We start from the raw sequence: 18041 nt of genomic DNA on the forward strand, positions 1-18041 counted from the left end.
CGGTTTCCTGATGTGGGAGTCTCCATTTTCGAGGTGAGAAGGGGAATAGGGACGGGCAGCCGTGGTGGTGTCTGGGGTGGCCCTGTTGGGCCAGTAGGCATACTGCAGGGGGTCCAGGGTGTCCGGTATACTGCTCCAGATGTGGGTTAGCATCACTCTTTCAAAACACTTCATAATGATTGGGGTGAGCGCCACTGGCCTGTAGTCGTTCAGGCAGGTGACTGGGCTCTTCTTGGGAAGGGGGACGATGGTTGTGGTCTTAAAGCAGGTGGGAACGATGCTCTGGTTGAGGGAGAGATTGAAGATGGAGATGGATTGAAGATTCTCTTATCAAAGCTTTCTTCTCCATTCTTTCTTTTTCTATTGTGTCAATTTTGCTCAGAATTTCCAGTTTTTCGTCTCTTTTTCCATGTTGTAGGATGGTGCTTTTCTCATCCGACACAGCTCGACCCAGAACACTTGCCAGCCGTACACCTTAGCTGTTCTCTACCAGCAGAAGGTGTACAATATTCCCATCCGCTTCCTGGAGGAAACACAAGACTATGCTCTCGGAAAAGGGGGCAAGAAGAATGAAGAGGTGAGGGCAAATAAACAGGTTTGATAGAGGCGAAGGTACTGTAAAGAGAGACAGCAAGGAGACAGAGAAGGCGGCGACAAAGAGAGCAGAGTTGTGGAAAGATTGCTGCTTACGTAATAATTAGAAAGTTAGACTTTGAATGTAATTACATTTGTCCATTTGTTTCTCTTGCTCAGATTTTCACCAGCCTCGATGAAATGATTTCTCACCACAGGAATAACCAGCTGCTTTTGATTGACAGCAAGAGCAAGGCCAAGCACACGACATATTTAACTCACCCTGCACGCCCTTAAAAACTACATTGCTATTATCCTCTGATGTTATGTTCACGAGTCACACAGTGATAGCAAAGACTGAAAGTTTCTCACTTGGAAATCCTATCAGGGTCACAAAAGTATAATGAAATAGACAATGCAAACTTTCAAAGCACTAAAATATTGGCAGAGATGTTGAAAAGCTCACAGCCTCTTGCTCAGCAGCCACATGACAGCAACATAAACTGAAACCTAAAGATTCAAGTTCTGACCATTTTTGTGCCATGTCATCATTTTAGCAACACAGTTAACTTCTTTAGGAAAAAAGGAAAATGTGTCAATGTAAAACTGAAACATCTGGAAGTGTCTGCCTTTGGATGGAGAAACTCAAACATGTAAACTTCTGCTCTTCATATCAAACTACATTGCAAGAGCTTGTGCCTTCCTACTGATTTACATTAATGAGACCATGTGTGATGAACCCTTGATTGCCATTTTTTAGTCATGAGTACAGATTTGGTGTGTACTATACTGTATCTTTCTAATATATTGTATGTTACATTTTACTGCACTTTCATAGTTTCCCTAAATTTACTGTTGCTGACCAGTAACTATAAGTTAACCCAAATCCCTTAACTGATTCCAGCTCTTTAGTTGGGGTTTCTGTGGTATGGGGGGTTTATTTAGTGGAACATCCTTTGACTGAATGTTGTCATATGCCCATGAGTTTTTTTTGTCCAAGCATTGTAATGGTGAGCTATAAGGGTTTGTGGCTTTATCTGAGACACTGGGAGCTGTGTGTGTGTGTGTGTGAGACTTGTCTCGGGTGTGTGTTTGCATGTGTGTGTGTGTGTCACCTGCTTCCTGCCAGGATGAAACCACCTCCTCAGTGGCCAACCATAATTACTGACCCTGCCACAATCCCACATGGCAGAATAAGGATGTGCAGAAACAAAGAATCACCATTATCTACTTAGTTGCAGTTAAATCAGTCATTATGATCACTTTGACCAATCTCTTCACAAGGATATCAGCTTGTATGAGATGGAAAAATGGTCAACTTGTAATAAGTCCCACTGAAATTTTATATGTAGCATGGACTAAACTCAGCCTTTGACCTTAGCAGAGCAGACACTGTCCTTTGCTTTTTAAAACAGACTTTTTTTAATAATACATTTCTTAGTTGTGTAATCGTATTACATGGCTTATGTGACTGTAGCTGCTGTATTTGCATAGGCCCGTGGCATGAATGAGAACTAAACTTCCTGGAACCATTGTAATTTGGCAGGTGGGTGTGGGGCATCTTGAAGCTCTGTTACAGGACTACAGCTGATATGTTGTCAGCAGCCTGACTCCAACAACACTGTGCGATTTGCAACATATAGTGGACCACCCACTTCTTCTACAATCATGAGTGCAGCAATAAAGACTTTTAATGCAGTAAGACTCTTTCATTTTAAGCTAGAGTTTGTTGTATTTCTTTTTCAGTTTCTGGGTGTTTTTACATTTATTTAAAAGTTACTGTTGCGGCCTCACTAAAAAACGAGGACAGGACAGAGAAAGACACCTGGTTAGTGACTTAAGCCCCCTAGTCCTTTCATTTTTCACTCAGAAATATAACAAAATATAATGGGGACCTACAGTATTCACTCTGCTCTATCACAGGGTAAATTATAGTACATGGAACATATTTTCTGCTTTATTAATAGCTGGAACATTCTACTATAAATACAACTTTCCATAATACTTCATGTGCACAGCACTTTCCATAACAAAATTATAAAGTACTTTACTGAGAAAAAAGTGTCTGCACTATCAAACTTTGTTGCTCATTTCTTCCATTATCATAAATGTTTATGTAGCACTTATCTCTCTCTCTCTTTTTTTTTTTTTACCAACTTCCAGTACTGTATTGTGCAAACCTTAAGATCTGTAGCTTTTTTTAACCACATTGTACTTTGTGGCGACATCCTGTGTGTGACAGTGATTCACGTCAGTAGTGTATGGGCCTTTGTTGATTAAAAGGAAGCATATTTTTAAAACTGATTGACCTTTAAAAGGACCAAAGATTGTTTTTATGCTGTTTTTCATTTTTTTTTCCATGTGCGAAAATGTGTCAGTCTCATCATGTCTTTAAAATCTGAGTCCACTGTATGACAACGTTTTTGTTAAACTTGATTTTTTACTCTTAGGAGTATTTTTTTTCTTATTTGTGCACAACCAGGCATAATGAAAATGATGATGAAAGGGCAATAGATGAGATTTTTTTGCAAGTAAAAAAGATGCAGTTTCTTGGAAGAACATTTTAAAACGTCAGCGGTCCTCTGAGATACAGACCAGTGTGTCATTCATGCAGTAACACACTTTTTGGAAAGATGAGCATGTGTGATTTTACAGAATTGATGGAAAGGCGGGGCGCTTGTCACTAGCCCTGCTCTCGAAGTTGGTGGAAAGGAGGAGGAAGGGGCTGTGGCGGAGGGGTACAAATGGCACGTCCGACGTCTGCATTGACAGCTCTGACGGATTAAAATCCACGACAGTTTTAACTACAACCGGTTCTTTTATCTGAAGGCCCCAAGAAGTAACACTCAGGAAACAGGAATCCGCTTTACGTAGATTTATTTTCTTCTAGTTAAATGCAGAGTTATTACAGCGCTGGGCTCTGAGAGATGACAAGTCTCCAAGAGCCTCGATAATCAAAAATCATTCACATTTATCTTCTCGGGCTGGGACTGCCCTGTACATGGGTGGTACGTTACACGTAAATATTCTAAAATGTTCATATAGGCAGTATGTATGTGTGTGTGTTGTTGTTATCTTCAGGCGTTTCTCTATTTTCAGGCGTTTCTCTCTAACTAAAAGTGGACATGCAGTTAGCTGTGTCACTTACTTCCCTGATTCTGTTGTAAAAACCTCTTACTCATGCTTCAGACATGAGTGAATAGTTCAAGCCCGTCAGACTTAACGTCTGTAAAATAGCATAAAATAACAGTATCTTATCTATAGTTTCCAGAACGACACTTATCTATGCAATCTATTATTGCACAATTTTCCAAGAAGATGAAAAATACTACAAGTTGACTCGAAGCTGAGAGCCAGGTTAATACTGATACATGGTGCTGTTAATAAAACAGAAACAGAGACAGTCATACTAAACTCTATCATTATAAAAGCAAAATAATACTAACAGTAAATAAAACATCTGTAACTCCTGAAATCCAATCCTAACAACAGGAGCAATCTGTGTGAAGTCATCACTTGCAATAAGTCAGTGCGGATTTTTAGGACTGCCCCGTATCCTTACGAGCTCGCGGAGGAACTGGTTTACACTCAGGGATCAGTAGTAGTTGAAAAGGACTAGATTTCTTGGCGGAGGTGCGGACTTTTTGATTCAGGACTGGTGTAGGGGGACTAGTGAATGGGAACAGTCAGAGGATTCGTGTGAAACCAGCGCATACCACTCAGACCTCCTACGATTGCCCATCATTTTTGACGTTTGGGGACGTTTAGGGCACATACAGAACAAGGCCACCTCTATTCCTCCTATTGTCCCCTTCCCCTTTCCTTCCTCGCGGCTTCTTCAGACAGAGAAATCCTCCAGAAATGGCTCAGATACTACCGATACGATTTCAGGAACATCTGCAGGTAAGCAGACGTAGAAAAGCCCTTAAATTAATTTCAGCTGCTTCTTTTTGCGCAGCTCTTTGCCCATTTGGTCCTCACGCACACGGCACATGTCGCATTTAAATGCAATCTGAAATAGGGCTGCAGGGTGGTGCTCAATATAGCCACAGGCCTAGTTTTCTCCTGCCGGGCAGATGATGACTTGTAAAAATTCACCAGTCCGTTCGTGTACAGCTTCAATGCGAAACCGGTGCGTGTGGATACGCCGCAGTTTTTCCCCTTCGTGTGAATAAACGCCGGTGTCATTTTCAGTCTGCGCGATGCAAACTGTGGTGTTTTGACACTTTTCGGTGCAGACAATTGAGCTCAGCTGTTCATGGTTAACTGATATCTGAATGGCACTTTGTGGCTACCATGTTGTCATTCCCTACCTCAACCTACTTTGTAACCTTCAGCAGCAACAACCTCACCAGTCAGTGTCTCAACAAATGCCCATCTTATGTGCTGCTTGTGGCCAAACCTACACATGTAAACAACACATTGATGGTGCAATGACACTTCTTCTTCTCATTCTTAGAGAGTGGGTTTGTCAAGTTCAGAAAAGTGCATCATTTAGCTTTAGTGTAGCTTTTATGAACACAAAACATTACTCTAACAGCAGGCTATTGCACTAACAGTCCTTTTGAAATCTAGGTTTATGTTACAGCATCAGTTTAGTAGCGATTTAATGTGTATCTCAGCTCTACTTGTGGGTGTTTTTTTATGCCAGAGGCCTCTGTACAGCTTCAGAATGATCCACACCACAGAGTAAAGGCCTTGTAGTCTTTGGTTGATCTCTTGGTTGGAAAAAATAAAAACAAAATACCCTTTTACAGGAAAGCAAGCAGCCTGTAATTTGGTCTTCAGTGGGGGAACTATTTCCACTAGGGCCCCCTTTTCCTTGGGCTTGGACCCTGTTAAATGCCCCATAGCACCCTAGGGCTTGGTGTCTTGGAGCCAAAAGAGAAACTTTGTGACGCACCCTTCCACCTCCCCTTGTATGTAGCCTGTTGTTATGGGAACAGCAGCAGTGAAATGGCCTTTCACTAGAAAAAAAGCACACAGAGCACCCCCGACACTCCCTTCCTCTGGCCATTAGCCCCGCTTTCATCAGCCAAAGGTCCTTTCTCCACCAAAAAGCTGTGCTGGCTAAGAGAGCTTACAGGCCACCAGCATTGATGAGACTTGTACGCCGTTGCTCGCTGATGGAGAGCAGTGCAGTATGTGGTGATGTCTGGGTTGTAATTCGACTGCTCTCAAAAGTGCATACCTCCCTTTAAATATGTTGCAGTGATGAGCAGCAGGCAGGTTTACATTCCACCTCTGTTGTGAAATCCCAGCTCTGCCCCAGCAGAATCGAGGTGACCCTAGCAGAGCGAAAAATGCTTGGAATTCGCAAACCTAGGACCTCGGGCCTCAAGTTGTTTCTTTTTTTTTTTTTTTTTTTACAGCTCAGTGTCTGGACTGAGGTTCAGGAGTGCGCCATAGAGACCTTGCTCCATGATGGGGCACCAGACTGTTGAACCAGCACTTACAAGAGATAACAAATAAACTAAATGCTCCAAATACCTTTTGTTGTTACACTCAAAACAGTTCCTTAACACTATTCTGGTGTTTAATACAGATGCGGAGAATGAAGCCTGCATCTCAGAGCTATTGTTTTAGCTGTGAGAGGTTCAGTAATGTTCAGTCTCGCACACCACACCAGTGTCTACCTAGCTTACACCGTCATTAAGCACTATGCTGTGTGACAAAGTCCCTCTCCATCATTACTCTTTGTTTTCCTTGTGTGTTTACTCTAGTGCTGTATGATTTATGATCCAAGGTCCAGGGTGGGTGTGAGCATGTCAGTGTGTGCCATTAATTAACCAGCTGGATCAGTGTCCTAGTCCTATATCACACTTCTACACTGGGATTATGTTGTGTGGATTATGTCGGTGGCAAGATGAGGGAGGGCAAGGACAGAAAATCGTCTGTTGAATTATGAAAGTGTTAGTCATTTGCAGCTTATGTGGCTGCTAATGGCTCAGTGCAGCAGCCTATGTACTTCAGCAGCTTGTGTAAGTGCAAAATTGTACTGCAGTGCTGAAGCGCCTGAACATTGTCCTTTTGAGTTAAGTAGGAGAGTCCAACCTGCTGCTTTGCAGCTGTTTACAGCATCCTGATGTGCTGCTGTATCTGTACTGATAAAATGATGCTCCTACGTCACACCAATGGATGTGGTAGGAAGATGAGCGAAGCAGGCCCCATCGAGGAAATAACATCAGGATAGAAAGCAGGATGACAAAACGGTCTAACTCAGTCTAACAGAACACATCTACGACCACAGCAATGTCTGTGTTCAGTCATCAAAACAGTGATTTAGACATGAAATGTTCAGTGTCTTCCTGTAATGTGAAATGAGTCACAAATTATTAAACCTGCAACAGCTGATTTAGCTCCTGGGGGCAGCAGAATTAAGCTGTAAACACAACACTGGCATATATGACCGTATTCAAGTTATACGGCAAACTGTGTTATGAGCAACCACTTTCATATGCACATGCATTTTGATGCACTATCTATGAATTGGAGCAACTGTAAGGTTTTCATGATATACTAAATAATTCTTAACCTATAGGTGACATCTACTTGTACAAGAAGTTGAGAAGTAGCATCGTTGCTTCTGTTTGTGTGATCTCCTCATGAGCCCAAAACCCTCAGCTGCTGATGTGATGTGTCAGTTCCACCCAGTCTATGACTCACCAGATACCATTGACGCTGTATCATCAGCGAAGTGCTGCTGCCTTTTCTCATGTTGATGTTGATGCTGTTTTTTTGCTTGTTAATCTCAGCTGTTGAGGAAAGAGGGCTTATAGGAGGCTGAGTGTGTCAACATACATTACTGTAGGTGGTTTATTGGTCAGTGGAGGCAGTAGGTTGTAGTTGACGTGATTTTAGTCTGGAATGTTTCAGTAAGAAGGAGACTGGTTTGGGGGCGGGTGGCTGTACATTGCCAAAGGCCTGTGTTGCTGGAGCTGCACTGTACAGTCCTCCTTCATGTCTTGTATATGTTTATCACTCTGGCTCCTCTGCTTCACAACAAGTCTCTCCCAACACCCATCCTCCCTCCATTCACAGAAACCGCTGCGTTAAGGCTGAGGGTTTTTTTTTTTATTTAAGTCATTATCACTGTATTGATCGGGATATTTTCTGATATTCATACGTAATTTGATATGGCTAGTTTATGCAAAATCAACAAACTGGTGCAGCCTTACAACCTATTAAATGTTACTTTCATTGCTGATTAATCTGAAAGTTATTGTCTTGGTTACCCTAATCATTTGGTCTTTTAACAAGTGAATAGGAATTCAAAAGACCATTACAGAGCTTGATTAGTTTGTTACACCAATAGACCAAAATCCAGGAGAATTCTGCTTCAGATCTAATAAAATTGAGAAAAGCAGCAATTCTTCAAATTTGAGAACATTGAAGCAGAAAAATGTTTGAAAAATGATAAACAGTGAATCAGCACAATTACTAATTAGTTTTCAGTCAACTGACTAATACTTTGTCATTGACTTGTGTTCTACTGTTATGCAGTGCATGAGAATAAAAATTAATACACCACAAATAAATTTTTTGTGTTTCAACTCGCTTGGACTTTGAAGATCAGTAAAATGATATAACTGCAGTATACAAATGTTAACAATGAAGTTGCACTAATTGCTGAAAATAGGGTTGATGTCACTGGGGGGGTCCTAAAGCCACACAATGCGCTTAAAGATGCTAAGAAGCTCTTTAAACCTTAGAAGAACTGAGAGGGCTGATCATTCTGTGTCACTGAAAGCCTTATCTTTTCACATTGCATGTTGATCCACTCTTAACATAAAATCCAGTGATGATGCAGCTTTAAATAAGGATAATGTAATTATCTGAAGTGCGGGACCTGATCCGAACCACGCTTCTTCTGTTTTCACCCTATTTAAACCCACTGAAACCACTTTTTTGTTACCCACCCATTTCTGGTGGGGGTGTCTGCCTGTGCCCGAGAGCAACGTGGACCTCCTTAACTTTCACCAAAACCATGAAATGCACAAGCGTCCGAGGACATACAAGCATTCCAAATCCTTATACTTCCATTTGTATTTAGTGATGGCACGTCCCTGCTGGTGAAGTGATCTTTCACTCCTACCCAGTTTAATCTGAAAATCTAAAAATGTAACTTTTTTGATGTGGTTAATTAAAAAGCTTCACTTGTTAGAAAATGCCTCCTCTCATTGGGACTCCTGTATTCACCCCTGATTGCTGACTGTTAACATCCTTCCTGTTTTGTAGATTACATGATTTAAATGGCTCAGCAGTCGTGATTTGTTGTCCTGCTCTTAACGGCCAACTGCAAGATAGTACAGTCCTTGTGATGGGCTTACGGATTCCTTTCCGCTTGCTTCATACTGCATAATGCAGTCAGTTCAGTCATTGCAGGGAGAGTGCATGTTTTTGTCTGCCCTCTCAGTTCAGTCGGTTTGACATTGTGCACAATAATTCCTCTGTGTAGCAGGAGTTAACCTACATGGAGCGTTTCATGTTTATTAATTCTGCTAAGATTTGACATCAGCTTGTTTTTTTGTTGCATCTTGGGACTTCTTAAATGCTTTATTAAAAAATCCAATTTATTGTTTTTGTAGAACTCTGTTTGGGATTTTCTTCAGCGTTGTCTCAGACTGGTTTAGGCTGAATAAGTTAGTGTTAATTAAACTTCTCTTACAGCTGGCTGCTTACATAGCCATTTAAATGCAGGGTCAGGATTTAATCACAGGCTTTACTGAAATAGTGTAACACTACTTTTTCAGTATAATTGTGGAGAAGTGATGATGGTTACAATAATGTTATTGCAAATAAAACATGTTCAAACATAGTTCTAAAAAACCTCAGTACATTGAGGAGATTATTATCAGCTACTGTTTATTAAGAGTATAAAATAAAGCTGTGTTGTGTTGTCCACCATGCACCCATGCTTGTTCCCTGGCTCCATGTGCCACCAGACTTCCTGTCTGGGAAACAACCTTTAAGAGTATCCCTGGAAGGCTGGACCTGCTGCTACTTTAATCAAAACACTGTTTTCCTCTGCTGCTTGCTGCTTTTCCCTCTGCCAGGCAAACGGCAGCTACTGCCGCCATGCTCATTTTTCAAGCTGCATTTTTCTGTTGTTGTGATGGAGATGCGACTCTTACCGAGGTCATACATTTAGTTGGAACATTCCACTTCTGGCTGAGTTTATCTATTAATCCAAATAAAGGTAATCTGTGTTTTTATTCATTCATCATATTTTGGTTCAAACACCATTTAAATGCTAACTCGTCTCATCCTTTCCAGTCAGTATTAGGTAACAAATTCCATGATTACAACTTATAAGCTATAAACACTTAGTAAAGATTTCACAGCACACTAACTCAGTTTAATGTGGGAAGCTGATGTATGGATGATTTTGTTTGTCAACTTTAACCTCTTCTTCCTCAAGTTATATTGTGACAAAGACATAATTAAGTTTCAATGTATTTTTGACTGCTTATAGTTATAGTGTTGTAAACAGCTGCTTTTAAATGCTACCTAAGGTTAAAGTAAAATTATGCAATCTCACTGGGTAATGAGAAGGAATGTCATTGTTGCTGTATTTAAAATTTGTTTTTGTTTTTTTTAATATTTTCAGCTGCAGAACCTGGGCGTGAACCCAGCCAACATCGGGTTTAGCTATCTCACCATGGAGTCAGACAAGTTCATCTGCATCAGGGAGAAGGTGGGAGAGCAGAATCAGGTGGTGATCGTGGACATGTCTGACCCCTCCAACCCAATCAGGAGACCAATCTCTGCCGACAGTGCCATCATGAACCCTGCTAGCAAGGTCATCGCCCTGAAAGGTAAGAGCATATATGGTGAGACGTACGAGGCCCATTCAGACGGCCACACCAAGGGCTGTTAAATGAGAAATATTATTGGTGGCTTTATACCAAGTGCTTAGATTATTATTGCCTTGTAAATTCCCAGAATAAAGTCTGCATGACATTGGTGCTGTTTATTTGTCTTTAGTTTTAACAGACTTAGCCATGTACTATTATTGCTGTGGGAATGCCACAGTCATGCGGTGACTAATGCTCTGTCAGTGCTGTAAATATAGAGTGCACTCACTTCTATTGCCTTATGTAGTAAATTGGTTGTGCAGATTGATTTTGTGCCATTGAATCTAGCCCTTGAAGCACAAGCCCTACTGAGTATGATTTGCCTATAATGCTTCTCTCTCTCTCCTTCCCCCCCCTCCCTCTGACAATAATCTGCCCCTGTTTGCCCTTTCCCTGTTTTCTATCGGTCTCCCCTTTTCTTATCTGATTGACACTTGCTTTTCCTTTTGCTTTTCTCCTTGCTTTCTGTCATTTCTCAGATGGTGAGTTGCTTTCTGTCTGTCTAACCATCCAGCACTCTATTGTGGTGATACAGTAGCCATGTCTCTCTCATAAAAGCTTGCCACATACCTCACATCAAATAGAGCTAGTTTGACCACTAATCAGTCAGAAGACAAACAATGACTTCTACTGCCACTAAATTGCCTCAGTATCACACCCCTGCTTCAACCTAACCCGTTGTCACATAGCCTACATTTGTGAGAACTATACATGTGTTAACATGACTTGTTGTGTGCTGGTGGAGTGTATGCCTGGTATGTATCATCAGATATTACAGTAAACAGTTAGAGCACTGTGTGTATCTTGGGGTGACTGCGGGAGCGTGTGACTGCAGCCTTGTCAATGTTCAGATCTTTCCTTGCTGCATATACAGTAAGGGATGTGTCATACCTGTGTGTGCCGGTGGGGGTTTGTACAACAGCTGTATTCACGTGAATCATGCATTACCTCACCTGTTTGTTTATCTGTAACTTTTTATTTGTGAGTGGAGTTTAGTTATGTATTGGACTATAAGGACTAACAACAGTATTCTAGGGTACAGAAACATTATTATGGCTGTAGTATTTTCAGGTTTAGTCCATTAGTCATTCTGACCTGTAGCAAGAGGTCAGTTGTATCCAGGATGTGTCAGCCAGGCTACTGCACACAGAATGGTTTCTACTTGGCCTGTAAAACACCCTTAATAGAAAAAACAGACCTTCTCTGTCCTAGTTTCTGTGTCAAACCTGCCCATATGGAGGTCTGTGGATTATTCACAGTAGCAGTGACATTTTTATTCACTTCTTTAATTATACTTTCATTGTATTTTTTTCAGTCAGTGCTGTAAACTATATTGTGTTAAGGTGGTGGCAGAAATTTCAGAGACTGATATCTGCACAAATAAAATGAAACTTATACCCCGTGTGGCTAGATTATAAATAATTTTTGTAATTTAGGTTGTTTTTTTTTTTTGACAACTTGACAAACAAAACAGGCTCTTATCTCAAGTACTGTATGCACAGATTCATTTACATGTCAGTTGAAATGTTGATTAAATGTTTTTGTTTGTATTTCTAATCATTATTTATGCCAAAATTAGCTTGGTATAAATAGTTTATAGATATAAAGTGATTATATCAGCAGAAAATGTGTTACAGACTTATAGTAGTTGCCATGCAGGTCATAAAAACAGTACTGATAGCTGTCTCTATCTTACCGTCGAGGCTCAGATATCGACCTCTTCCTGCCTGTCTCTTTTCCTCCCTCTGTTTCTTCACCTCTTTTCAGCTGCCAAGACGCTGCAGATCTTCAACATTGAGATGAAGAGCAAGATGAAGGCCCACACCATGACTGAGGAAGTCATGTTCTGGAAGTGGATATCGGTAAACACTGTTGCCCTGGTGACCGATACAGCTGTGTATCACTGGAGCATGGAGGGGGATTCCCAACCAGCCAAAGTATTCGATCGGCATGCTAGTCTGGCGGGATGTCAGATCATTAACTACAGAACTGACGAACAACAGAAGTGGCTACTGCTGATAGGGATTTCTGCACAGGTATGAAAGGACACAGTTTACTCATGCCTCATACAGTGGAAGATAATGGAAAGATATCATCAACTCTTCCCTCTTGTTTTGCCTTTGACCTGCAGCAAAACCGTGTGGTTGGGGCGATGCAGCTGTATTCTGTTGACAGAAAAGTGTCCCAGCCCATCGAGGGCCACGCTGCTGCCTTTGGAGAGTTCAAATTGGAGGGCAATGCCAAACCCTGCACCCTCTTCTGCTTTGCTGTGCGCTCACAGGCTGGAGGAAAGGTGTACACAAGGATTTCACTCATCATGCTGTCACACTATTTAGTCTAGTGTCTGAACAAAGAGCTTGGAATTGCACAAAAGTTCAAGAAAGTCAGTTTGTTCATGTGCATTGACTGCCCTCGGCTGTGCTTTAGCCACTTTACCGTGTTTGTCTGTCAACTGTGGTTGATACTTTGTGTGGGCTTTCTTCTTCCAGCTGCATATTATTGAAGTTGGCCAGCCAGCTGCAGGAAACCAGCCATTTACCAAGAAAGCAGTGGATGTGTTTTTCCCTCCAGAGGCCCAGACAGATTTTCCTGTAGCTATGCAGGTAAGAAAAGACCTCTGCTTCTCATTAGCTTTGTCCAAAACTAAGGGTAACTGCTTCAGGCTAGAAATCTCTCTCATCTTTCTCTTCAGATTGGTAGTAAGTACGGTGTAATATATTTGATCACAAAATACGGTTATATTCACCTGTACGACCTGGAAACTGGAGTGTGTATCTACATGAATCGAATCAGCGCAGAGACCATCTTTGTAACTGCCCCTCATGAAGCCACCTCTGGAATTATTGGGGTCAACAAGAAAGGACAGGTGAGAAACTAGCAGTGAAAGGGGAACAAGAATTATCCCTTTTGTTGAAGTAACAGCTTTTGATGTTTAAGATGAATATTTAAGTGTTGTTCTGGCGGCACAGAACACAATCTCACCTATTCTTTTCTTTCTAGGTCTTGTCAGTGTGTGTTGAAGAGGAGAACGTTGTCAACTATGCCACGAACGTCCTGCAGAACCCTGATCTAGCCTTGAGGATTGCTGTGAGGTCCAACCTTGCTGGGGCTGAGGAGCTTTTTGCCAGAAAGTTCAACACTCTGTTTGCCCAAGGAAGTTATTCAGAGGCTGCAAAGGTTGCTGCATCAGCGCCCAAGGTAAGTCTGTATCTGCTACTACACTAGGAAAAGGACTTGAAGCTATTTTTATTTTGTGCTTAATGTACGGTAGGATCAACTTGTAGTGTATTTTTCTGCTGATGATTTAAAAACTATAATACCTGTTAGATCCACTGTGATTCAGTTTTGGACTGTGTTCATGTCATGTCGTTTAAACAGTAATAAGGAGCAGTCGAGTTGTGTGGTCACACAAAATAAAATAACATTGCAGTTAACTGACCCAGAGCAGCCTCAGTTGTAGCAGACTACATTGGGGTCAGCCACCATCCTGAACTGCTGTGTGAACACTCCTGAATCGTTTCAGTGGGAGCTATGACCGTCCTGCCCATTCTGCCAACATGACATGAACACAGTATTACTAAAAAGTAGAAGATATAATAGAATTACTTTTTTATTTCATATGCGTCCTTGTTTTTTCATTACCTATAATCTCTCCTGTCTTTACCTTCTTGTCTCCGCTCAGGGTATCCTCCGAACGGCAGAGACTATCCGTAAGTTTCAGAGTGTCCCGGCACAGCCGGGTCAGGCTTCTCCACTGTTGCAGTACTTTGGTATCCTGCTCGACCAGGGTCAGCTCAACAAGTTTGAGTCTCTGGAGCTGTGCAGGCCTGTCCTGCAGCAGGGCCGCAAGCAGCTACTGGAGAAATGGCTGAAGGAGGACAAGGTAGGACTGGAGGATTAGAGCAACAAGTCAGCTTTCATAAGCCTGGGCTGATCAGCAGATACAGAGTGGAATTTCAAAAAGTGATGTTGAAAAATGATCATGGTGAAAGTGAGGTGTAAGCAAACACTTGATACCTTTTTGATACAATTCCACATCTATAAATTGTGCTTGTTTACCCTGTAGTTATCATTAAATCCCATTTGGTAACAAAAACTGTATATGTGCTGTAGCTGGAGTGCTCAGAGGAGCTGGGAGACCTGGTGAAAGCCTCTGACCCCACACTTGCTCTTAGTATGTACCTCAGAGCTAACGTCCCCAACAAGGTCATCCAGTGCTTCGCAGAGACTGGTCAGTTCCAGAAGATTGTGCTCTACGCTAAAAAGGTAACCAGGGAGCAGGTTGACTTTTCATTGTTTAACTAAACATGGAACACAGTCCTTTTATTTGTTGCATGTAAAGCTCAGGGTGTTTTTGGCTAGCAGAAGAAAATAAAAAATTGTATATGCATTTCTTTGTATTAATTCATGATCACTGAATTGAACTGTTGAACTTGTCCAACTGTACTGTTGTAGGTGGGCTACACCCCAGACTGGGTGTTTTTGCTGAGAAATGTGATGCGTGTCAATCCAGATCAGGGACTGCAGTTTGCCCAGATGCTGGTCCAGGATGAGGAGCCACTGGCCAACATCAACCAGGTAGAACACACATCAACATGACCACTTAATCCTATTCTAATCTCACCTTGCATGCTACCTAAAATAATGGTTCACAGATGGTAGGAAATCAAAATAAAAAATTTTCCCTAACTTTCTATTTTTATCCATTTCTCGTTTTTCTCTTGCTTATTGGTAGATTGTTGATGTATTCATGGAGGGCAGCCTGATCCAGCAGTGCACCTCCTTCCTACTGGATGCTCTAAAGAACAACCGGCCAGCTGAAGGACACTTGCAGACGCGTCTACTGGAGATGAACCTTATACACGCCCCCCAGGTGAACGCTCAGACTCATTCTCATATTTTCAAAAACCATCTTCACCTGTGGTAGTAGGTTTGCACAATGTGTGTGTTCTTGTGTGTGTATTAAATTTTTAGGTAGCAGATGCGATCCTGGGGAACCAGATGTTCACACACTATGATCGTGCCCACGTTGCACAGCTGTGCGAGAAGGCAGGTCTGTTGCAGAGAGCACTTGAACACTACACTGACCTGTATGATATCAAGAGAGCTGTGGTGCACACACATCTGCTCAACCCCGAGGTATGCCTATGAAAGTTTGGTCAAGCTTGTGAATACCAGTCTCTGGAGAGCGACTGCTTTTTACTCTCTTTTTAATGATGTGATGATATGCTCTCTCTCACTTTCACCATGCCCTCTCCTTTTGTTTTCTCTTCTTATTCTGGTTTTTCATGTAGTGGCTGGTAAACTTTTTTGGCTCCTTGTCAGTTGAAGACTCTTTGGAGTGTTTAAGGGCCATGCTGTCAGCTAACATTAGACAGAACCTGCAGCTGTGTGTCCAGGTAGCATCCAAGTATCACGAGCAGCTTGGAACTCAGGCATTAGTGGAGCTCTTTGAATCCTTCAAAAGTTATGAGGGTAAGTGTCACACATGAATGGGGGTGCCATATGAGTCTTGGTAATGTTGAATTAAAGAGAGGGAACGTGTTATAAATGAGACATTTATCTCATTTTTGTTCAAGCCATAAGTAATAATAGATGGAGCTGACCTTTGTGCTGTTTCTCCCCCTTCCATCTCTTTTCAAGGCTTGTTTTACTTCCTTGGGTCAATTGTGAATTTCAGTCAGGAGCCTGACGTTCACTTTAAGTACATCCAGGCTGCCTGTAAGACAGGCCAGATCAAAGAAGTGGAGAGAATCTGTAGAGAGAGCAACTGTTATGATCCAGAGAGGGTTAAAAACTTCCTCAAGGTAAAAGGCCCTTATGCCACAATTTTTGTGACATAATATACAATCCATTTAATCAAATTAGTCGCACATAAGCCTAATGTTTCTTGTCTTCATAGGAGGCCAAACTAACAGACCAGCTTCCTCTCATCATTGTGTGTGATCGCTTTGACTTTGTCCATGACCTGGTGCTCTACCTCTACCGCAACAATTTACAGAAATACATTGAAATCTACGTACAGAAAGTAAGATCAAGACTACTGATGAGACTTTACATAACTGATGACTACCTAATTCAGGTTTCCCTTTATTTAAACAGCATTTTGATATTTCCATTAGGAATTAATTGCATTTGTTGTTTTCAGGTGAACCCTAGTCGTTTACCAGTAGTGATAGGCGGACTGTTGGATGTAGACTGTGCTGAGGATGTCATCAAGAACCTGATCGTGGTGGTCAGAGGGCAGTTTTCCACTGATGAGCTGGTGGAGGAGGTAGAAAAGAGAAACAGGTGAGATTAATTATAAGTGGTTCCACTATTGTCATGTTGCATAGCTGCTTCTGTATGTCGCAAAAAGATGCATCATCTGATTAATACTTGTGCATGACAGTGACTTGGCACCTAATGCATAGATATTATTTTTTGTCTGTGCAAGTACTTTATAGGTATTTATTTGAATGTCTTAAAAAATGTACAGTGAGGAACAGAAGTATTTGAACACCCTGCGATTTTGCAAGTTCTCCCACTTAGAAATCATGGAGGGGTCTGAAATTCACATTGTAGGTGCATTCCCACTCTGAGAGACAGAATTAAAAAAAAAAAATCAGGAAATCACATTGTATGATTATTAAAGAATTTATTTGTCTTGCACTGCTGAACATAAGTATTTGAACACCTGAGAAACAGCAAGAATTCTGGCTCTCAAAGACCTGTTACTGTGCCTTGAAAAAGTCCACCTCTACTCCACTCATTAATCTAAATTAGTAGCACCTGTCTGAGCTCCTTAATGGGTAGGGCTTCTATGTTCAGTAGGTAACATGTGAAGTGCACTCCCTACACCTACCAGCGGGTGTCTCTCTAACACAATATTCACAGGCTGCAGTGCTGTTCAATTATGTGTGGGTGGGAATATGGGAGATGGAGATATAAAAAAATGAAAGACTTTATTGCTTTGGGGGACACACATGCATATATGGCATACATATGTATATGCGAACTCATGCACAAGCAAAGACACTCAAAGGATGGGGGCAGCAAGAGAAGCAGCTGGGGATCCAATAAATTAGAGATGATTGAAGATTACAGTTTAATATAACAAATCTGTGGGACCTTCAGCTCAGTTCACTCAAATTAAAGGAGCACACACACAGTTTCCATAGTGATGATGAAGTGATTCAGGAGTATGCCATAAAAAATGACCATCTGTCAATACCCTTAAATTATTCTCATGATTGTTCTCATGATGAAACAACTACAGCCACCCAGCTACATTATGAAGGATCATCACAGGATTTTACTCCTCTCCACCAAATAAAAGCTTCAAGCACTACTCTAAATTCAAATCACTTTGAAAATACTAGCCCACATTTTTTATTTTTAAGGACATTATTTCCTTTTATGTCATGTTGCATTAATGCATAAATGATGAAGAACAACACTGACAAAGACTCTATTGATGGAAGAAGAGGAGAAAAGGGAGAGGAGATGTTCTCTGCTAAAGAGAGCTCAGTTAACCACAGATGGAGACAGTGGGTCGGCAAGCCAGTGCCAGCGCACACACACACACACACACACACACACACACACACACACACACACCACCAAACTTTT

At 41.5% G+C, this 18041-nt stretch overlaps 2 protein-coding genes across 2 annotated transcripts in view; both read left to right on the forward strand.

Moving 5' to 3' along the window:
- LOC109956654 (B-cell linker protein) overlaps positions 1 to 1649 on the forward strand; it is a 6559-nt gene extending 4910 nt beyond the window's left edge. Inside the window, exons 14-15 of the mRNA XM_020593949.1 lie at positions 419 to 577; positions 754 to 1649. Of these exons, the coding sequence (XP_020449605.1) occupies positions 419 to 577; positions 754 to 870 (276 nt within the window). The 3' untranslated portion in view covers positions 871 to 1649. The remainder of the gene's footprint in view (positions 1 to 418; positions 578 to 753) is intronic.
- A 2501-nt stretch (positions 1650 to 4150) lies between these two features.
- Positions 4151 to 18041, forward strand: part of cltcl1 (clathrin, heavy chain-like 1) — a 21970-nt gene continuing 8079 nt past the window's right edge. The window contains 16 exon segments of the mRNA XM_020593672.1: positions 4151 to 4476; positions 10184 to 10391; positions 12198 to 12466; positions 12562 to 12723; positions 12920 to 13033; positions 13123 to 13296; positions 13431 to 13628; positions 14113 to 14313; positions 14544 to 14696; positions 14886 to 15008; positions 15166 to 15303; positions 15405 to 15569; positions 15725 to 15905; positions 16074 to 16237; positions 16333 to 16458; positions 16579 to 16721. Of these exon segments, the coding sequence (XP_020449328.1) occupies positions 4435 to 4476; positions 10184 to 10391; positions 12198 to 12466; positions 12562 to 12723; positions 12920 to 13033; positions 13123 to 13296; positions 13431 to 13628; positions 14113 to 14313; positions 14544 to 14696; positions 14886 to 15008; positions 15166 to 15303; positions 15405 to 15569; positions 15725 to 15905; positions 16074 to 16237; positions 16333 to 16458; positions 16579 to 16721 (2561 nt within the window). The 5' untranslated portion in view covers positions 4151 to 4434.

Source organism: Monopterus albus, unplaced genomic scaffold, assembly GCF_001952655.1.
Source record: "Monopterus albus unplaced genomic scaffold, M_albus_1.0 scaffold20.1, whole genome shotgun sequence".
Lineage (NCBI taxonomy): Eukaryota > Metazoa > Chordata > Actinopteri > Synbranchiformes > Synbranchidae > Monopterus > Monopterus albus.